The sequence below is a fragment of the Suncus etruscus genome, chromosome 4 (genome assembly GCF_024139225.1).
Source record: "Suncus etruscus isolate mSunEtr1 chromosome 4, mSunEtr1.pri.cur, whole genome shotgun sequence".
NCBI classification, from domain to species: domain Eukaryota; kingdom Metazoa; phylum Chordata; class Mammalia; order Eulipotyphla; family Soricidae; genus Suncus; species Suncus etruscus.
Genome location: NC_064851.1, coordinates 39,441,859 through 39,465,056, shown reverse-complemented (window position 1 = coordinate 39,465,056; position 23,198 = coordinate 39,441,859). Strand labels below are relative to the sequence as shown.

Genomic DNA, 23,198 nt, shown 5'->3' with positions numbered 1-23,198 from the left:
TTATTAGCATAATAAGCCTATTAAAAGGCAGTATTTCTATACAAGGCATAAGCAAGAAAGCCGTACAGGAGATTTTTTTATTTGTTTGTTTTTCGGACCACACCCGTTTGATGCTCAGGGGTTACTCCTGGCTAAGTGCTCAGAAACTGCCCCTGGCTTGGGGGGACCATATGAGACGCTGGGGGATTGAACCGCGGTCCTTTGGCTAGCGCTTGCAAGGCAAACACCTTACCTCTAGCACCACCTCACCGGCCCCTGTACAGGAGATTTAAAATGACTAGGTGATGAGTATAAAATGGAAATATTGTTTCAATGGTAGTAGCAGTTTGACTGGAGAGAAGCTGCAATGGCTGGGGGCATATCCTGTGTATCAGTGGTCCTCAAACTTTTTAAACAGGGGCCAGTTCACTGTCCCTCAGACTGTTGGAGGGCCGGACTACAGAAAAACAAAACTATGAACAAATTCCTATGGGCACTTCACACATCTTATTTTGAAGTGAAGAAAGAAAATGGGAACAAATATAATATGTGGTCTGTGGGCTGTAGTTTGAGGACCACTGCATATGCAGAGGGTCTGGGTATGCTCCCTGGCACTGTGTGGCTCTCTAAGCACTACAGGGAGCAGCACCATGTAGAGAGATAGAAATAGCTTACCAAACACCACATGGTATCAAAAGAAAAATAACACTTTAAAAAATCATTAAAAATAAGTCTGCTTTCTATATTTGAGTAAAATCTAATTATTTAATTGTAAAAAAACCATGATCCAAAGTCTGGATACTATTAATTTTTTTATAATGTAGTTTTTTTTAATTTAGAAAAGGCATATAAATCTAATTCTTGAACACATTTTAGACTATACTTCTAACACATCACTGAGGGCTCAGATAACTGAAACTAGGTTTGATATGACCAAGTTATTTAGGGAGAAAATGTTAATATTAAAGATAAAAATGGTTTAAGAAAAGAAATGAATTCAAATAATTTTAATTTTTTCCTTAAGGCTTTGGTCCTTGACTTAATCTATGATCAATACATAAAGTATAAAAACCAGGGTTTAATCATTTATACCAAAAAGAAAAGGTCATGGTTCTACAAAAAGCCTCATACTTTAGGAATTACTGTTATTGGGTGAAACTGATTCATATTAATATGATATAGCATGGTTAGGAAAGTGAAAAAGAGTTCTTGAAGGATATAACGAGCAAAGTGCAAGAATTTGGTGTTTTGTGGGCTGAAAAAATAGTCTAAAGGGCTGGAGCACATACTTAGCCTATGGGAGGTCCTCACTGGTTCCCCCAAGCACATGTCCCCAGTGTATCACCAGGAGTTGTGACTCCTGAGCAGACCACAAGTAGCCCATTAGGACAACTACCCCTACCTGTTCAAATTTTTGTTGTTGTTGACTTGAATATCAAACATAGTGACTTCAAGACAAAAATTTTACTCATTCATCTGAAGTATCTTGGTTAGAGTCAAGAGTTAACAACTATCTATTTTTTTAAAATAAATTTAAATCTCTTTCTGTTTTTGGGTAACACCTAATGACACTCAAAGGTTGCTCCTGGTTCTGTGCTCAGAAATTACTCCTAGCTCAGGGGACCATATGGGATGCCAAGAATGGAACCCCGGTTGGCTGTATAATGTGCAAGGCAAACACCCTACTTGCTGTGCTATCGCTCCAGCCAAAATGGGTTTAAATCTTAAAATACTCCAATAAAAGTTAAGTTTTCAAAGTATACATTTTTAAAAGATAAAAATGATGTGAACAAAAGAAAAATATCTCCAAAATCAATTTTGATTTTTTCTTTTTATACATATGTATTTTTGTTTCTTCCCATTTATTATATTATTTCTTACACTTGTAGACAATGCATAATCAAATCACTTTTTTTCCTCCTTGATGTACTTCTATGCCTACTAAATGGGAAGAGACCCTGGTTCTCTTGTTCAATCTTTATTCTCTCCCCACTTTCAGGCTAGTAATTGATTGAAAGCGATCGAAAGAAAAGATGGAATCACAACTAAATTTAAAAAGGGATTTCACAAAGGTGGATGAAAATATAAATTATAATTTCACACTCAATTTCTAAATCATAAATAGTTCCATAATCAATGCATTAAGTAGTGGCTATTCAGCAATTCTACAAAGTCAGAAAATAAAAAGTTGAAGTGATAAAAAAAAAAATAACCAGGGCCCACGATTACCACCTGCCCTAAAAACTCCTTTGCATTGGCCTCATCTGGAGGCCATATTCTGATATTCTGAACAAAGAGTAACTGAAAAACGCTACTGAAGAACTCAAAACATGTGAAACAAAATACATTCAAGTAATATTCTTTACAGACTTAATTAGATGATTTGATAGCTCAGATAGTATTAAAAATTATAAAACAAGTGAGGAATTGCTACTATTCAAGTTGTAAGGACAGTTTCTTAAAGTGAAAGTCTAGACACAAAGAGGAGACAATATATGTGAAAAACAAATAGTGGATATAACTTATACAGTAAAGTAAAATATACTAATACCAACAATGACCCTAAAAAGTATGTAAAAATATATGCTAGATAGATTCATCATATGACTGAGAAAAATTAGCTTTGGTGCTGGAGAGAAAAAAATTCAGTTATCTAGAAAATAAATTATTTAATTTTGGCCAGTGTGAAATAACATATACCACTTTTCCAAAAATAAAGAAAATGATATTTACTATATTTTACTGTATCAATAAACCAATATTTAAAATTCCTTTTGGTAAGGTATGTAAAGATTAACACAGTATATTAACAGGTTAAATACTAATAGTATTTTGTATTTATGAGAGTACGTGCAAAACACATCTCTCAGGAATGGCTCAACAGCTTCATAGAGCCATTCCTAGCCAAAGAAGACATATCAAAATTTTTCCAAATATTTCAAATAGAACTTCCCATAATTTTCAGATTTTATAATATGTAATGATAAAGACAATGATTGTATCCATACTGCTGCTCAATAAATATATACTGAATGAATAACAAGTTGTTTCATTAATTCTGTAGTTTAATAATTTACTTACTTTTGTCACTTCCTCTGCCCATATCTAGCCAGCATTAAAAATTAAAGAAAAATATAGAGCATGAAAGAAAGTTGGAATTTAGTATTTCCCTGTTCCAGAATCATACTAACAAGATTAATAAACACATTAGCAACTAAATCAATGCAGCTTAACATACTGTGGAAATCTCTTATGTATATATAAACACTATCAATTTTTGATTTCATACTAATTCTATTAATTACTAAAAAAAACTTCCCAAGTTGGGAGTATTTAATCCCACTTCTAGTTTTCTCTTCTGTAATATGAGAGATGTGGACTAACTTTTAATTTCTAAAACTTTAGACATTTAGGAATTATAATAAAGTAAGGATAAACAAACACCTGACACTGATATAGCCATCTGGGGTAGCGTAATAAACACATGAGTTATGAGTGTAAAATGAATAAGTTAAAATACTTCTTAGTATAAATATATGACATATAGTAAAAGTGTCAAAAAAACAAAACAAAACAAAAATGTCTTGCTAATTGTTTAGAAGAATCTTTTTACCTAAGATAGCTTCACACTTTCATTTACCTACATAAAGGACAATGGAAATAAATTAATGCATTCTCTTGCTAATTTAGTGAGGATTTCAAGAATTATAGTTTAGAAAAAGACATAAAGTTTTGTGTATAATAGTCTTTCCTACTACATGGCTTTCCCATTCTGTTTTCAATTCAAAGCTAATGGAATAAAAGCAATTACTGCTATTTCTAAATTAACTTACTGCAGATTGCATGACACTTAAAATTCCCTAACATCTCAAATATTTCCTCAAATTAAGCTCAAATACTGTATACTAAGGATCAATTATCATTCCAATTTTTGACCAGCATTGTCTCTGAAGCTTTAATTGAACTGGCACTTAATGGGAAATAGATTTTTCCACCATGAAAACACATAAACTACTGAATTTGTTTTAGTGTGAAATTACATTTGCTTGAAAAATAAGATTAACATCAAAGAGAGTGAGAAGAAGCCAATTTTTATACTTGACTTATTTGTACCTCTCTTAAGTTTGCTAGTTTTCCTTGCATAAAGTAAAATTAAAAAAATGTTTTCTTTGTTTTTTAGAGCCACTCCTGGTGACGCTCAGGGGTTACTCCTGGCTACGCACTAAGAAATTGTTCCTGGCTCGGGAACATATGAGATGCCGGATATCAAACCAGATTCATCCTGGATCACCTGCATGCAAGGCAAACACCCTACCACTGTGCTATATCGCTTCGCCCCCTATTTATTTCATTATATATAGAATATATATATATATATATTATATAGAACAAGTGTTTGGGGGTTCTCTTAAAAGTTTGCTAATTTTCCTTGCTGAAAGTGAAAACACAAAGTACCAGTAAAATTATTTTTTGGTTTCTGAGTCACTTCTGGTGATGCTCAGAGGTTACTCTTGGCTCTGTGCTCAGAAATTGCTCCTGGCAGGCTCGGGAAACCATATGGGACACTGGGGATTAAACCCACATCTGACCTGAGTCAGCCGCATGCAAGGCAGACGTGCTGCTGTGTTATTACTCCGGCCCAAAAATCAATATATTTTATTGAGTGTAAAAGGCAGTATATTTATATATGTATAAGTTCAGATTCTACAACATAAATTTTTTGTATATCCAATATATTTGACAATTAGAACATATAATTTCTTTAAGCTTCAATATTAATTATATCATCTAGTAATCCCTATATATTTTGTTAGTCATAATGGATTGAATGCTTTTGACTATTTTAGACTTTTACATGTATAGCAAGAGAAGGCACTTGATTCAAGATGTAAAAAACACAGTAGGCCAACAAACCTTCAGCCATTTTACATGCAGGAAGTTGAGCATGTAAGAGAAATTTACCATAATGTTATCTCCTTCAGGGCGACTTGAGTTTACTTGCTTAATTGCATAAGTAAGAAACAAAGAACACATTATACCAATAAGCACAGTGAAACAAGTTACTTCTACACAATAAAGAAGACATGAACAAGTATTAACAGAGCAGATAAAATCGTTTTCCATTTAAAAAAACCCTTATATTGTCCAAAGAATTTCATATAGTGGTGTCTATAAAAGTTTTCTAAAAAGATTCAACTTTTTTTCAAAAGATTCAAAGACAAAAAATCAATTTGATGACTAACTTAAAAGTTAGAATCATTCAGGGCGAGGGTGATGGCTCACTGATAGAAAGAGTACATGCCTTTCATGGTGCTGGGGGATAAGCCCCTGCACTACAAAAAGGAAAAAAAAAGGGGGGGGGAGAGAAAGAAAGAAAGAAAGAAAAAGAATCACCTTAAAAACATTACTTTAAAAACTGACATTTTTTTCTTTTTTTGGTGTTTGGGTCACACCCGGCAGGTGCTCAGGGGTTACTCCTAGCTCTGTGCTCAGAAATCGCTCCTGGCAGGCACGGGGGACAATAGGAGATAGCGGGATTCGAACCACAGTCCATCCTGGATTGGCTGCATGCAAGGCAAAACACCATGCCGCTGTGCTATCTTTCTGGCCCCCAAATTGCCATGTTTTACATCAAATTTTGACCAATGATAGTTCTTCCTACTGACAACTTTCCTATTTAAAGATCACTTTAATTTTATTACTATATAATACCTTCAACTACATTCTCTTTTTATCAGCCTCAGCCAGGTGAAATGCATGTCTATCCTTGTATTTTTAATAAACTTTAAATTCTATTAAGTGATGGTGCTAAAAATTAATTCCGTACAAATTATGGGGATAGATTGCTATGAAAATGCACAAATGGGCAATGATTAAATGTGAAAATGCTTAAATGTGTAGGGGGCTTATTCACTATCGTAAGGTACTTGAAGATGTCTTTTCTGTTAAGTTTGGTACTGTTAATCAAAGGAGGATAAGTCCATAAATATTAGAGAGCTTAGAATTATGTTTTTCCCCTTATTCACAAAAATCTAAGATATTTTTCTAAAAATCTGTATATGGCTAAGCTTTATAATTGGGTTGGAGAACTAGAAACAGTTCAAAACATTGAGTATGTTTTGCATACAAGAGACTTAATTTGTGACCTTTAGTTGACCACATGGTCCACTGAGCACAGAGGAACAACCTCTAAGCAGAGTAGAAACAGCCTTTGAGCATTGCTGAAAGCAACTGCCTACCCCTCCCCTGTCCAGCAAGACTAAGGTTAATAAATGGCAGTGTCTTATAATTTTATTAAAGAAATTACAGTATAAATGCTTTGTCATTTATACGACTTCAAAAACCTAACAAAAATTCCTACTATACTTGTTCACAGTAAAATAAATTCTCTTTTTTTTCTGTTCCATTATAAATTTATGTGTATTTCCTCTCATTTGTTTTGTGTCAGGAAGAAAATCCAGAGCTTCATATACATAAGAATGTGCTACTATGGTCCCAGCCTCAACTAGTATATTACTGAGAAACCTCTTGATGTTTTGTTACCATTCCTCAACATACTAATTAACCACAGATTAGTATAATAAATAGGAATAGTTGAGAGGCTTTTTCTTTTTTACTGACAGTATAAACTATCAAAAAGTTGAATCTACTGTACTAGATTGTAAATGGGAGTAGCAGAAATTTTGCTTTATTTACCTGTAACCTTAGCAAAGTATAGAATACCAATAAACAATTAAAATGAAAAAAGTGTTAAGTACAGGCCTGGCTTAAACCATAATTGTAGAGGAATACTAAGTTCCCAAATGAGTAATTTATGTAATTTATGAAGAAATCAGAGAAAGTCTGAGATTAGTGACCTCTTCAACTACCGACTAGGAAGCAGGAAATCTGTCAAAGAAAAAATAAGCAAATAAAAAAAGTAAATCTATACTTCTAGTGGATTCTATTTTTTTTGTAGTGTTCAAGTAAATGAAACAGAAATTTAAGGGGGTGGTGGTGGGAATGATCATAAAATATAAGCTGCCTTAGGTGGTAACAAACCGTGAGAAATTAGTTCCAGAGTACTTTGGACTTACTGCTATAAAGTTAAACAAGTTGCTTATCTAGGAGGAAAGAATAAAAGCAAGAATTTAAATCTAGATGAACATGTTAAATGCTTGGTTAAGTTAAATTTTCTTTTTTTGCGTGTGTGTTTTGTTTTTGGTCCACACCCGATGACGCTCAGGGCTTACTCCTGGCTATGTGCTCAGAAATCGCTCCTGGCTTGGGAACCATATGGGATGCCGGGGTTTGAACCGTGGTCTGTCCTAGGCTAAGACATTTTACACCCTGCACCACTGCTCTGGCCCCTAAGTTAACTTTTCTTTTATGCACTATTAAATTCTATAAAGTATGAGTATAAATAAAATTTTGAGGAGTCATTTTTAGAACCTTTCTTTCTTTCTTCTTCTTCTTTTTTGGTTTTGGGTCACACCTAGAAGCGCTCAGGAGTTACTCCTGGCTCTATTATGCTCAGAAATCGCTCCTAGCAAGCTTGGGGGACCATATGGGATGCAGGGCAAACGCTCTACCTCCATGCTATCTCTCTGGCCCCAGAACCTTTCATTTTTATTTTAATTCTTTTAACGAAAAAGCAACATAAAAAGTAAGTTTTTTGGTGGTTTTGGGCCACATCTTGCAGCATTCAGGAATTATTATGCACTCAGAAATTAACCCTGAAAGGTGTGGGGGACCAAATGGGATGCCGGAAATTAAATATGGGTCGGCCACGTGCAAGGCAAATGCCCTACCAGCTTTGCTATCACTTCAGCCTTAAAGTCAGTTTTCTGTTGACATCTGATGACAGTATTCTTATTCCATAATCACTTGGCACAAGTAGGCTTTATGAATTAAAGAGATCTGCTCCAGTTCAAACATGGATTTATAAACGATTCTTATTTATCTTAATAAACTTTTCCTGATTTTGCATTTATTATCTTAAATGTTTTAAACTATATAAAATAAAATTTTAGAAACTGGAATCTAATATATCAACTAAAACTCTTGTCATCTACAGAACTTTTAAGGTCTGTCTTTCAAAATACTGTTTAGGACTGTTAGAATCTTCTTGATAATGGTAATCATCAAGTTGATGGTAAGTTCTGAGATGAAATACTACTAAAGTCTTGCCAAACATAGCAGTAACTACTATAGAATCTAAAAGGGAAACCATTAAAAAGTTTTATTTTTAGAAGGTGTTTAGTTTCATAAGTCAACAATGTCCAAACATTAGTCACTATCAAATTTTACTCTTAATCCAATCTCAAACTTTTATCCCAGGGCTGGAGAGATAGCATGGAGGTAAGTCGTTTGTCTTGCGTGCAGAGGTCGGTAGTTTGAATCCCGGCATTCCATATGGTCCCCCGAGCCTGCAAGGAATGATTTCTGAGCATAGAGTCAGGGGTAAGCCCTGAGCGATGCTGGGTGTGACCCAAAAACAAAAACAAAACTTTTATCCCTCCTAAATAAGAAATAATATATTTCTATCAGCATTGTAGCAATATACTCATTAAGCTAATTATTCTAGATAGTGGCAACTATCCTAGAAATAGTGAGTTGGACACAGAAAATAGGGTGAATATTAGGCCTCATAACAAGACCTAACCCTTAGCTCAAATTAACAATTACCTTGTTAGTTTCCTCTAATACATATAGATTTGTTTATATTGTACTATTTTAAAAGAATTTCAATTCAAATCTGATCCATCTCTTTAAAGTCTGAGATGGAGGTATAAACAGTATAAATATTAAATATGCTTAAAAAGAAAATATTTTAGAAATTATATATTATATGAAATCATACACATAATATATAATCATTGAATTTATACTTAATATATGCCTACTCAATTTTAAATGACTACAAAAATGTGGGGTTTTTTATTTTGGTTGGGGGAGGTACAATCTGCCAAGCAGTACTCAGTAGGTCCAGGAACCCACTGATTACTGTCTCAGTGCCAGGATCTGAGGATCTGATGTTGCTCAGGCCCTGTGGGGGATACCTGGATTACTGGAGTAGAACTGGGGATTTCCAGGGATGTACCCAAAGATAGTTGGGAAACTATGTGGTGTCAGTAACTGATCCTAGGTCAGGTGCATACTAGGCATATACTATAATTGCTGTATTATCTCCCTGCCCTGTGAGGTGGCTTTTATGAAAATTATACAAGAATTTATTTATCCTCCCTATTTAAAATAGTACCAGGAATCCTTGCTGCCATTGGTTTTGAAGATAACAGATGTGACACAGACATCTATTTCTAAAAGATCTATCTGCCAACATCACTGAGGATATTTAAGGAGAATGGGGGCCAACGTACATGATTTATAGGCAAAAAAACTTGGGTTTGATTCCTGACACATGGTCTTGAGCACCATGTCACATCCTGGGATGGAACAGGTAGTAATAGTTAGTCCCTAAGCATTGCCGGGTGTGACCATAAAACCAAACAAAAAATATCTCAACAACAACCACCACCACCACCACCAAAAAAATCACCAAAAAACAAAAACACCCAACAATAAGCTCTTACAAATTTTTCCCCATAACAACGTATTGCTGAAATAAGAATACTGACTCTTGATGAGACTAATGCATATTGCTTTGGCTATATTAAATCTTGTTGAGTTTTTGTTTGGGTGCCAAGGATTGAAATCAGGGGCTCATCATGTATGAGAAGCATGTGCCTTACCAGTGACCTGTCTCTCTGGCCCCACGTTCTGTAAATTTATTACAAAACACAAAAACACTATCCATAAATCATGTTCTAGTTTTATTGATAAGGTGTAACTTACAAAGCATAAGTAAAATATTTTACAAGTCTTAAAGTAACTTATAATGTCTTTTTTCCTATTAAAAAATACTACTTACTGAAGCTCGAGCTTCTGCAGCTTTTGCCTTCTTAAGTCTGGTTTTTGCAGCATCTAGATCTAGTCTTTTATTTTGTAATAGTTTCTTTTCTTTCTATAAATAAAGAGCCGAAATTTATGGTTACAAAATTAGTTATTATATGACAATTCAGGAATCTATCCTCCCCACAGTCCCCCTTTTTATTGTTCTCTTAGTTGTTTGGAAAATATGAGAAGACTGAAGTGATAGCAGAAACAAAAAAAGAAGTATTAATAATTAACAACTATGCTATAAGGAAACACTTAGCAATATCTTTCTTCTTGGTTGTCACAACTGGAAGAAGGGATAAAGACCAAGGAGGAAGGTACCTTCCAAAAAACAGGCAGTGTTTCTCAACTGTGTTTCTTTCCTGTGGCTTCCCTGTCCTATGAATTAGTTTCCTAGTCTTGTGCTGTAGTTCCTCATTTATGTGGTATTCTCCTTTTGTCTTCCTAGAATATCCTCAAAAAGCCCCAGCTGAGAAATTGTTAAAAAGCATTCTAGCTCTCATAACAAAGTAATCTGACCTAAAAAGACAGTTCTTTAGATTAAGAAAATGTACAACTCTTAAAGATTATCTAGGAAGTGCTTAAGGTGGAGGGGCAAAAATTGATTATTGATTTTCTACATCTCAATATGATTTAGGTAAGTTTCTCTTGAACCAAGCAGTGAAAGAAACATTACTACTTACTCCAAAATATAATTTAGAATTTGTTGAATGAATAATGAATAAGTATTAATTATGGCATCCTAAAATTTCAAAGGGTAAGAATGATAGTCTCTATTTACATTGGAAAGAATTTACTGTTTGCTTACTTTAGACAGACTGCATACACTGAACTTTTTTCTTTGTTTTTGGGCCACACCTGACTTGGTGTCACTCCCATTTCTATGCTTGTTTTGGGGTCACTCCTGACAGTGAGTGCTAGGGATTAAACATGGGCTCAGTCTGTTGATTAACTTCTCTGGACTTGACAATATCATCATTTAAATTATACTTCAACTTGGTGGTCTTTCCCATTTCAGGCCAAATACTTAGTTAAACCAAATAAATCAAAGTAAATGCTATTCTGACAGTATTTTAAAAGAAATCTGCAAAAATCTTTAGTTTATATTATTATAAAGAATGGCCTTGCAAAAAATCTTAAAATAGATTTTGGGAATATAGTAATTTTTTGTACTCCAGTAGTAAAAGAAAAAAATTGAAAATAAATTAATTTTTATAAATGAAAGTAGGCAGGAAGTATGTGAGCCACAAAAGTAGCTTCCAGTGATTCAATTTCTGACTCCTAGTTTCAATGAATAGTTATTTTTATAGTACAGAGCTATTTTACACCAAGAATTACTAATAGTTTTAATGCTGTTAATGAACAAGAATTACCTAAGTATTTTGTACCCACAACTGTGATACAAAAAGAGTCCATATCAGCAATAGTCCTTTATTTTTCTTTCCTTTTGTGTTTTGTTGACAATTCACCTAACTAGATCTAACTGTCCTAAACTGTCACGAGAGAAAATTATTCATTAAAAATCAAGTACAGATTTAAATTTTACTAAACAAATCCCTTCAACTTACAGATATTGTTTTATAATCTCCTTCTATAAAGTTTCTTAAAGGAGTGAGAAAATTTAAAGCTGATGTTTGAATCAGTTCTCTGTCTGCTGTTCCAATTCGCTTTTGAGTTTCTCCGCATTTAATAAGAGCATTACCTACAAAGAAAAAAGTTTCTATTTTAATCACTGTTAATGTCAAACAATAAAATCACATTAAGATAAATATTATCTGTTTTTAATATTTGTAGTTACTTGTTTAAGTAAAAGTTAAACAAAATTAACTGCAATTAAGGTAGTTTTATTTTACCAGTAAGGATTTCAAGTAGCCAAATGACAAAGATAAATTTACCATATCAGAGTTAATTGTCAATTCCACCAATGGGACAAGAAGACAGATTCACTAATAAGTACTTATGGTCATAGACAGGCTTGTAAAAATTATGTAGGCTTAAAATATTGTTTAGGGCCCAGGGGAGAGCTCAGTGGTAGTGTCTTGCCTTGCAGACTTGAGGTTAAGGGTCTGATCCCCTACACCACATCCTACAGTAAGTATGGCTCAGGTAGCACTATTTGGGATCCCCAGCACAATGAGTGCATGATCTCCAGTACACCATAACCAAGTGTGAGGAAGCACTGAAACTAAAGCATGACCATCATTGAGTACCACAGTTAAGAATGCAACCACTAAATACAACTGTGAGACCCTCCGTGAGCAGCTCAAGTGAATTGTGTGTAAACACTACAATTAAGTATAAGCACCACAACTAAATGTGCAAGTATCCTAATGATAGAAGTACAGTTGTTATATCAACAAAAAGGTGAGAAATATTTTATTAAGTAGATCAAGTAAAATATGTCTTGTATTTCTATATGTACGCACCTTCATTGTGAGCACTAGATTTGAAAGTACAAGTTGAAAAAAATCCATAGAGTAGAAAACAGAGTAAAAGAAAGAAAAACACAAGATCTTATAAGGCTCGTTGCTTCTGAAATTATGTAGTGTGACTCCATAGAGGGTCATGTAACTGAATGTGGGGGTTCATCATAAAATAAATGCATGATTTATTATGAATTAAAAACTAAGTTTCTCATCCTAACTTTATCTTTAATATGCTTTGGTTTTGTAATTTCTTTTACTCCCTTCATTAGGCTAATTAATGAATAAATGATGTAATCTCACTAAGTCTAATTTTCTTGCCTTTAAAATGGAGATAATAAATATTTATATTACAAGAGGATATAAACAAAACTTTCCTGAAGTAATTTTACATGCATCGAGGTGGGTTGTGCTTGAGGTCTCAAATTTCTTAACTCCTAAACTATCTTTTCAGCCCCATATTTTCAAATATATGAAAAAGCCTAAAGTTAAAATTGATCTAAGTGTTAGTAATGCCACTAAGTAGTAAAAAAAGTCTCAAAACTAAAATTATTTATCAGACCATTTTGTGCTTTACATACCATAAGCTGTTCCTGAGCCAAACTCAGTCCCTGCATCAATCATATACTGTCCCAAGAGTTCTGGGTTACTTATACGACATGGAGCTTTTCTGTCCAGTTTCTCATACACAAATTCTTCTATTCTGGCATCTGTGAGAAAGGTATTTAAAATGATCAATGATATAAAAAAATGAGAACTATATAAAAGAATGTTTGCCCTTCTAGAAAATATTGCCTTTAATAGAAATTTGAAATTAGAATATTTTTAAGTACATATCTTGATATATATTTATATATAATTTCATATACATTTTAGAAATGTATAATTTTTGACAAATACTTTGAAATAAAAATCTTTTCTGTGTATTTTATTAAATTTTACATTCCAAAGGACAGGTATTCCATTATCAGTAAAGCTGCCTTTGCTTCACTTATATAGAGTGTACTTAACTCTGAGATATATAATCATAATTTCAAAATCAGAAATTTTCAGCTGTGAAAATATGAATATAAGAAGTACCAAGAAGAACTGTAGTCACAGATTTATGATAACATGTTTTAAAGAAACCAAGCCTGGAATAGTCTATACACAAATCAATATACCATATATTGGCATAATTTTAATTATACATATGTACTGATACATAGTCACTCAAAAGATTTAACCATTGAAAATTAAGGGACTGAAATTAAAGTATAGCTATTAAGACACTTGGTCCACATACAAATTACCAAACTTTGATCCCTGGCACCATATCGTACCCTCAACTCTAGGCCAAAGCCAGGTATAAGCCTTGAAAACTACTGAGTGTGGCAAAATTCCCTCACCCTCAAATTGCCACCCACAAAAGTTAAATAAACTTAACATATAAAATAAAGGGATAATAATAAAATATTAGCATAAGTGTCAAGAAAAAAGCAAAATTTGATTTAACAGCTGTTAGTTTAAGAGTAAGAAATAACATGTTACTGCTTCCATGTTACTGCTTAACATGTTACTAGTTAATATACCTGGTTCTAACTCTAGTTCGATTTCTAATTTGCTATGCTACACTGGATATGATACTAAATTGTGATTTTTATTCAGTAAACAATTACAGGGTACCTTATTTGCAAGGTTATTGAGTAGGATCATCTGAAAAACTCAAAGTTGTCTAAAAATAATTTACACAAAATATAGAAGTTAATATAACAACACATTTAAGCTTCTACAAAATTTCCCCTTAATTGTTTAAGAACTATTTTTTTTTATCTGGTGGGAGAAAAGAACACTAATTTTTCTTCATAGCCAATTTTAACTCTTAAAACTTAGTTATTATGTAAACCTGAATATTTAAGAGAATTGTACATAAAGCTTGAAAATATTACTTATCTGTTATTGTGTACATAAAAAGAGCATACCATCATCTTCACCAAAAGCACATTAAAAAATTAATCAGATGCCAAAACTATAAATTAAAAGATTAGTCATCAACATAAAACACCAGTAGTAACTTGAGAAAATTAGTCAATAATCTTGAATTTAAAATCTTAAAATTTAATAATCTTGATTTTAATATTTGATTAAAAGTTTCTTACTTGGGTTTGGCTGTAGTAAGACTTCAGTTTGTTTCATTATTTTTTCTGTCCATATTTTGGTACATTCTGCCTTGCTAAGGAGGTTCTCTAAGTGAGCATCCAATTCTGTCTTCTCAGCCTGGCCAAGCTTTTCTTCTGTGAACTGTTAAGTTGATATATGTGTATATTAAAAAAATCAGTAGTAAACTTAATGCCATATATAAATGTTGACTTTTAGCGAGAATTATTTTCTCGTGGTATCGGGGCATTGAACCTAGATTTAAGGTATATGTGCTACTGCTGAGCTATAGACACACATTATGTTTTTAGGACACACTTGGCAGTGCTTAGGGGTTACTACTGGCTTTGTACTCAGGAATTACTACTAGTGTACTAGGGGACCATATGGGATCTAACCCAATAGACCATTTGAAAAGCAAACTTCTATCCACTTCAATACCCCATATTCTGCGTTTCTTCTTCTTCTTTTTGGGGGGGGGGTAACACACAGTGGCCATCAGGAGTTACTCCTGGTTCTGCACTCAGAAGTCACTCCTAGCAGGATCGGGAGTCCATTTGGTATGCTGGGGATCGAACCCGGGTTAGCTGTGTGCAAGGCAAACGCCCTACCTACTCAGCTATGGCTCTGGCTTATGTCTTTGTCCATTTCTGGAGAGCTGTATCCTATAGTCAATTTCTTCTGACATGATATTGAGTAATCAATCAAGGTTAACTTTATTTATTTGTGTTTATTTTGGTTTTGGCATCAAACCCAACTATTCAGGGGCTACTCCTGGTTCTATGCATGGTGACTGCTCCTGGCAGTGCTTAGGAAACCAAGTGGTGCCAATAATAGAATCTGGGCCTCTTGTATGCAAAGTATGCATTCAGTTCTTTAAAATATCTGGTCCAAGAGGGTAACTTTGAGTTATTTCTCTGGTCCTTGCTCTTGGCCCACTGAACTCTTTATTAGGCCTGTCCAAAATCTTTATAAGATTTTGTAGTTTCCTGATAATATTTTGTAAGAAAGTAAATTATAATGGTCGAAATATAGCATAGCTGGTATGGTATTTGCTTTGCATGCAGCTGACTTGGGTTAAATCCCCAGTATCCCGTAAGGTCCCCCAATTCTGCCAGGAGACACCTTTGAGCGTAGAGCCCAAGTCAGCCGTGAATGTTGCCGAGTATGGACTCCCCAAAAAAGAAAGTAAATTTTAAAAATGCATTCACTACAGTAATACCACTTAAACTTTTGTAAAAACAGTATGCAAATAAAAAAAATCCCCAAACACTGTTCTCTAAATTATGATTTGACATATATTTCATAAACGGAAATAAAAAAGATGTAATACTCCTTTTTAAAATTATTTTCCTCCTAAATAGTGCTTTAAAAGTTGTTTTATGAGCCAGCTACATTTTGCCAGATTCTAGAATCCTGCTTTTACAGAAAAGGCAGGAAGCCTACAAAATAAAGCAGTCCTGACTTCATCACTGCCCCCCCCGAAGAAGTAAAAAAATAAATATCTACCTATTATATAAACTCTTATTTATCATCAGTTCTTTGGGTAAAAATGAATAACTAGAAAGCAAAAGTTTCCTTGAGGGAATGTATACACAAATCCTAAATATAAATTATGTATTAGTAAACTTTGTGATAAATCCTCAATTCTCAATTTGGCTGCTTGGTGAATTTATTTGGAGTAGTTCTCAAAAAAGAATGATGCTAGACTCCATGGACTCAATTTAACTTAACTAGAAAACCAACCTATACAGATTTCTTAAGCAATTTCAAGTGCAGCTGAGACTGAGCTCTAAGCTCAAACATAGTCATTTAACATTTGGTTAAAAAAACCATCTTCTCTCTAGTAGTTAGCTAAATGCCTATAACAAAAGTTTTGGGTATTTCTGGCAGTTTTGACAATTTTTACATAAAGAGAAGAATGAACTTTGAATGATAAATGTTTTATTTATTATGTATTAGGAAAAATGTTATTGCAGTTTAAACTCCATAAAGAAAATGGGATTTCAGAAGTATTTGTAAAAGAATTTTTGGTCATAGGAATTCCATTCAGATATACTCTTACATGAGTTGGATGAAGGCAGCAATATTTATCTTTACATCTTCAATTTAGATTTATCATTATGCTGAACCTGGGCCTCCCACTGGCAAAGCAATCACTCCAGCCCTTTTGAATGATCTTCCTTAAACCAATCTGTTACTTTAAATATAGAAAAAGGATTCATCTTATTCAGAATTTAAAAAAATGTATCAATTTTAAGCCAGACAGATAGTACAGGAGGTAAAACACTTGGCTTCCATTTGGTTGACTTGGGTTTGATTTCTGGCACTGCATTATGTCCCCTGGGACACTGCCAGAACTGATCCCTAAAGGAGAGTGTCAGAATAAGGCATTGCCACATGGGATACAAAAACAAAATAAAAAGTGCCCACCTGATAGTTTTATAAAAGAAAAAGAGTAGCAAGTCAAAAGTGCATTATTTACTGCAAATAAGAAATTTTGACAATCTAGTAATAGACGCTGAAGTCCTTGAGTACACGGACTGGGTCTCATCTCTTCATGCTTCTAAGAAGGTAGTCTTTGTAGACTACTGGTGGAAACAATGAGTTTAACTTAACCACTGTGCAATCACTCTGGCTCCCCTAACATTCTTTTGAAAGCACCAAAGCAGCTAAAACATTTAGAAGGCTGAGATTAGAGATGTCAGACCCCTTTACATGCTGTAATGATTTGATTTTTTTAAATAGAAAACATGATTAATTTCTAACTTAGAATGTTTAAGGAAATGAATAAATGACATTTATTTTTAAAAGTTAGGAAGCATTGTTAGATATAAAGGTTAAGAAGTTGATTCCTGGGGCCGGAGTGGTGGCACAAGTCATAGGGCGTTTGCCTTGCACGTGCTAACCTAGGATGGACCACTGTTTGATCCCCCAGTGTCCTTTTATGATTCTCCAAGCCAGGAGCGATTTCTGAGCACATAGCCAGGAGTAATCCCCTGAGCATCATGAGGTATGGCCTAAAAAGGCAAAAAAAAAAGTTGATTCCTGGGGCTGTAACAATAGCACAGTGGTAAGGCGTTTGCTTTGCATGTGGCTGAGCAGGGTGGACCAAGGTTCAATCCTGGTGTCCCATAAGGTCCCCCAAGCCAGGAGCAATTTCGGAGCGCATAGCCAGGAGTAACCCCTGAGCGTCAGTGGGTGTGGCCCAAAACAACAACAACAACAAAAAGAAGTTGATTCCTAAAGATATATAATCTTATTTAAAAGTCAGAGTAAAGGGGCCAGAGTGGTGGTGCAAGCAGTAAGGCGTCTGCCATACCCATGCTAGCCTAGGACGGCTGAGGTTTGATCCCTCAGCATCCCATATGACCACCCCCCCAAGCCTGGAGCCATTTCTGAGCATAGCCAGGAGTAACTCCTGGACATCCCCAAATGTGGGCCCTGTCGCCCCCCAAAAAACCCAAACAACAACAAAAACAAAAGAGTAAAAAATATTTCCAACTATTTTATATTGTGTTATATTATATAGTTTATATTATAAGTATTTTATATTAGTTCACTACACTAGAGGAAAAATGTCAGGGATCATACATATCTGAAAAATGGTAAAGAATTTCTCATCAAGCACCTATGGTCTGAGAGGAACTTGAAGCTGTGTCTTGACTCAATGAAAGGCTATTTTGAGGGGTATATTTTGAGCTGCTTGCTTTGCATGTGGTTGACTTGGGTTTGATTTCTGTCACCCCATATGGTCCCTGAGCATTACCATGAATGATCCCTGAAAGCAGAACGAGGAGCAATCTCTGAGCACTGCTGAGTGTGTCCCAAAACTAAACCAATCAAAAAGAAAAAAAATATACAGAATAGGTTCTTTTAACTATACGAAAAAGCCTAGAGATTAGAAAAGTACAAATTGGAAATTAAAAAAAAAAAGGAAGTATGCTAAAGCATGTTTATAAATGAGATGAAATAGCTAACACTCAATGAAGAGACTGCATTGAAATGATTTTAAGAAATGCTTAAAAATGATAAAACAAACAATTTAGAGAGGAAAAATAACTAAATGCTTTAATATTCTACTGTTTATAGAGTTAAAAACATTTTGACACCCAAAGCAGACTACTAAGAACTTTTAACTGTGCTTATTAATACAATTTAGCCTTCCATTCTATTTAAAGTGCCACGACATATAAAATGTGTATATGTGTGTGTGAGTATATGTGTGTGTACACACACGTACATTTTCATTGTTTTGGGTCATATCTGGTAGTGCTCAGGGGTTACTCCAGGATCTGCTCTCAGGAATTATTCTTGGCAGGCTTGGGAATCATACAGGTGTGAATCTGGATCCGCTAGATGCAAGGCAAATGTTGTACTACATTTTGGGGTACCTAAAATATTTTAGGATGAGAATTTAATTTAAAAACTCAAGAGCATGTTTCATATTTTAACTTAGATATTTCTAAGTGAATTTAAAAGTAAAAATAAAAATAGGTGTAGTAGTTGGGTAAGCAGAGAATAGTATGATTCCTTAAGGTTATACTTTAATCTGATTGTAAATTATTATTTAAAAATATGAAAGCTGAATTCCATTCCTAACGGCTGGCATAGCTCTTACTCTATTCTTAGTATGAAACTTGGCACTTTGACACTCTACTGATGTCAACTCAATCTAGAATAGGAACTGTAGTTATTAACTACTAAAACAGTTTGTTAAAACTTGTCACAGCATTCCAAATTTCAAATCACATCCGAAGCCATCTTTTTTCTTTAAACACACATATTTAAAAGTATTGTGGAAAATGTCAAAATACATTAAAAAGTACAATAAATAATATTATGAAATCTCATGAATGCATGACCCAATTTCAAAGATCAACATTCTGCCAATGATGTCCCAACTAATCTCATTCACCCTATTTTTTTCTTCTGGAACATTTTAAAGGAAAAAGAAGTAGTTTACTCAGAAATATTTTTAGAATGTAGCTAACAGATACAAATGTATTTCAATAAATTAAATTAAAATAAATTAAATAATATTGCTCTAATTTTTTTTTCCATTTTAACTGTTCGTTCAAAACAAAATCTTGGGAGTCAATAATCCTTGATTCATCTTTGATATCGGCAGGGTCAATTTAATAAAAGGAATGATTATAAAATAAATTATATATAAAATAAATTCTGATCCTCTCCTGCTGGCTTCCTAAGTTGCTCTCCCTCACTCCCTTTTTGCTTTCATGTTTGACTCTTCTATGACCACTCAGATACTAAATAGTTTTCCTAGCATCTCTGCAACTTCAGCGTCTATACTCCATGGATTTCTCTGCTTGAAATGTTTTCTCCTTCTAAACTTGCAAATCTGTCACTTACTTCTGACCCTATTAGAGGCTTATACTGCCATCAAGTCTAACTAGTATGGCAACAACAGCCGTATTTTGCCATTATCTGTCCTCTATGGTCTTTTCTCCTTTTACAATCTTTTCATCTGGTGTACTTTTCTGCTAGGCTGTAAACTCAGGGAGAGGTAATTTTTTTTTTCTTTATTTACTATTGTATCGTCAGTGTGAAAATCAGTGGTGACAAACAGGGTGTAGTTTAAGTATTTAAGACTCAAAAGTAATTTGATAATCATTTTGATAATTTAACAGCTGGCATATTAGCTATTTTAAAACTTTTTTCTAAATGTGAAACAAACAAGGCTCTAGATTTGATCTGACAGGACCCCTCCCTCACAAGAGAAAAAAAAAGATTCGAAACAATGAGCAAATTTAAATTTAGGAAGAATATTTAAGAGCTTTGTCAGCTTTAAAATAAATGTTAGACATTTAACTCATATTCTAGAATATCCTTTGTATAAGGAAGGTCTATGTACCTGAAACCATCTCACTGTATGCAAGAGTACAAGTTTATAGTGTCAAATCTGTGTTCAGCATCTTTGCTCCTAGAGGGAATCAAACTAAACCAATGCCAAAGACGGTCTATATGGGCAACATAAAGACTCAATCAAAAAATCATTCAGTTCTCTAATACTTTACACTTCCTTAGTCTACCTGGCCTTTCTTTAGTAGAGACAGGTTAACTGAAACTCAGAAACCAAGCTGTACATTTATTTCAGTGTCTTTAGGACACAGCTTGTGTTTCAGCAGAGAAGAGGGAGGCGAGGGTGGTGGCAGCCGCCTCATCACTCAACAGGCAGACAGACTGCAGAAAGAACTTGGATGCCTCATCTCTTCCCCGTAGGAGCTTCCTGGTTCCAAAAATACTCAGGTTAAACCAGATGCACCTTGACTGTCCCTCGACTGCAGCTGTCAATTACTCCTGACCTACAAAACTCATCCAAAGGAGAAGCAGCAGCAGCAGCAGCAGCCTGCAGAGTAGGTCAGAGAGCAGCGGGCTATTTAATAGCTCAGTACCAGCCGTGCAAGTTCAGCCAGGTCACCGAGTCTCTCCAAAAAACAAAACAAAACAACAACAAAAAAGAAAACAAAACCCGTGTCCTCCTAATGGACAAGACCTGGCAGGCTCTGCAAAGTGTCACAAAGGGCTGGAGGAGAAGGAAGACAGATCCAACGCCTCCAAAAAGCCAGCGGACAGCGCTCATCTCAGGGCTGTGGCTATGACTAGGCTCGAATGCGACCAATTCTTGCGCCAACAGACCTGGTCACCTAGGACCGACCAGAAAAAGTGGGGGAGACAAGGGAAGAAGAAGAAAAAAAAAAAAAAAAAAAAAAAACCAAAGAGGGCCAGCGACAGCTTGACCTCCATTTCCGATTGGCCGGGTTCGTTTCCCTTTCCACAACCAAAGCTGCCAAGTCTCCGCACTTGCAACGCCCTAAGAATCCTTCCCACCCGTGGCTCCAGACGAGGGCGGTGACAGTGACAGTCTCCCCGGGGGCCGGGGGGCGGCAGGCTGCATCCGCCGGCGAAGCCCCGCAGACGCTGCAACACGCCCCCGAGCCCCGACGGCGGCGGGAGCTTTCGCTTTGCAAACGCCGGGTGTGTGTGTGTGGGGGGGGGGCCCGATCCCGAAGGTTCCGCCGATCAGGGGGCTCAGGGGCAGCGGGGCAGGAAGAGGAAAATGGCAACTTCCCTTCCGGACCGGGCGCGGGGCGGGGTGGGTGGGGTGTGCGTGGGGTGCGGGGAGGCCGGGGCCGCGTCGGGCCCGGCTCGACCCCGCCGCCTGCCTGCCCGGCCGCCTCGGCGCGCGCCGCCTGCGCAGCGAAACGGCCGCTCGGCTCCACCAGGCTCAACTCTCGGCTCGTCCAGGGCCTGCCAGGGCCGCGCCCCGGCCCCGTCCTCCCGTCCTCGGCCCTCACCTGCACCGCCCGGCTCAGGAAGGTGCCGGCGTCGGCCGCCAGCTTCTTCACGTTGAAGTCCATGATGTTCATCCTGGGCGGCAGCCGGGCGGAGCCGCCGGCTGACCTCGCGGGGAGGCGGAGGCGGAGGCGGAGGCGGAGGCTCACGCTCGGCGGCCGGGCGGCGGCGGCGGCGGCTCGGCTCCAGGGGGGCGGCGCCCGCCTCGCCTCGCCACGCCTCCGCGCCTCTCCTCGCCGCCCCAGCGTGGCGTTTGCGAGAAGGCGGGGCCGGACGGCGGGGCGGGGCGAGTTGGCCGGAGGGAGGCGGGCCGTGCGCATGGGCGACCTCTGACCCCGCGCCGCCTGCTCCAACCGGTCTGCGAACGCGACTGCGCGCGGGGATCGAGGCCGAGGCCGAGACCGAGGCTGAGACCGAGGCTGTGGGCGGGGCGCCTTTGAGGCCCGGTGGAAGCGGGGAGGGGGGATCAAGGGGCGGGGCTTGGAGCGCTCTTCGCGAGAGCGGGCGCCCCCTGCAGGAACGCGGCGGTTTAGGCCCCGCGTCCTTGGCCGCTCCTGCGCGTTGGCCGCTCCAGCGCCCTGAGAACCCGGAAGTGGCCTCCCCGGCCCTCCGGAGGCCAAGGCCAAGGCCATCACTTCCGGTCATCACCGAGTCCTTCTTGGCTCCCTGGCCAAGCATAGTCAGAGGGCGTTTGCCTTGCATGCGGCTGGCCCAGGACGGATCTGGGTTCGAGCCCCGGCGTCCCACATGGGTTTCCCGAGCCTGCCAGAAGCGATTTCTGGGCGCATAGCTAGCAGTAGCCCTTGAGCGTCACTGGGTGTGGCCCCGAAACCAAAAAAATAAAGTCTCATTAACTACCCCGAATTTGCTTGCTGTGCCTTTTGCGTTCCCCAGTAATAATCTGCAGGACTGGTGCTGGAGAGCTCTCAATTTAAACTCCCTGGCTACTTTTCAGGAATTTATCAGAAGCTCTGGAACTGCTGCCATAAAGACTGATGCCCTACGTGGCATTGACAGCTGCAGCATACAAAGCCCCAGGTAGGGGCACGCCTTGCCAGGTGGAAGACAGCAGGAAGACAAGGAAGGTGAGATAGGAGAGCCAGTGCTACCTTTCAACTCTGTGAAGTTTATTTTTTGCATTTTTTTTTAATTTAAAGCATTGTGATTTACCAAGTTATTCACAGTTTAGTTTTAAACGTACAGTGTTTCAGCACCAAACCCACCACCAGTGTCAGCCTCCCTCCCAGTGATCCCAGACTGCATCCCATGCTATGTCCCTTGCCCCCTGCTTGCCATCTTAAGAGGCACATTTTTAAGTTTGGTTGTTAAAGTATGGTTTTCATGATTTCATTGTTGTTGACTCTAGGGCTTGGATAGTTAGTTCTGACCTTTCTTATTACTACCAAT

At 37.0% G+C, this 23,198-nt stretch overlaps 1 protein-coding gene across 3 annotated transcripts in view; it reads right to left on the bottom strand.

The window, feature by feature from the left end:
• The window catches only part of SH3GLB1 (SH3 domain containing GRB2 like, endophilin B1), a 31,603-nt gene extending 9,655 nt beyond the window's left edge, over positions 1 to 21,948 (bottom strand). Inside the window, exons 1-7 of one of the 3 annotated variants that reach the window (XM_049771253.1) lie at positions 21,794 to 21,948; positions 14,477 to 14,618; positions 12,920 to 13,048; positions 11,484 to 11,617; positions 9,890 to 9,982; positions 4,894 to 4,980; positions 3,061 to 3,084 (exon numbers count right to left, since the gene is read on the bottom strand). In XM_049771253.1, coding sequence (XP_049627210.1) covers positions 3,061 to 3,084; positions 4,894 to 4,980; positions 9,890 to 9,982; positions 11,484 to 11,617; positions 12,920 to 13,048; positions 14,477 to 14,618; positions 21,794 to 21,865 — 681 coding nt within the window. In that variant the 5' untranslated portion in view covers positions 21,866 to 21,948. The remainder of the gene's footprint in view (positions 1 to 3,060; positions 3,085 to 4,893; positions 4,981 to 9,889; positions 9,983 to 11,483; positions 11,618 to 12,919; positions 13,049 to 14,476; positions 14,619 to 21,793) is intronic. The other 2 variants (XM_049771254.1, XM_049771255.1) reach the window with 2 other exon arrangements.
• Positions 21,949 to 23,198: the final 1,250 nt, after the last annotated feature.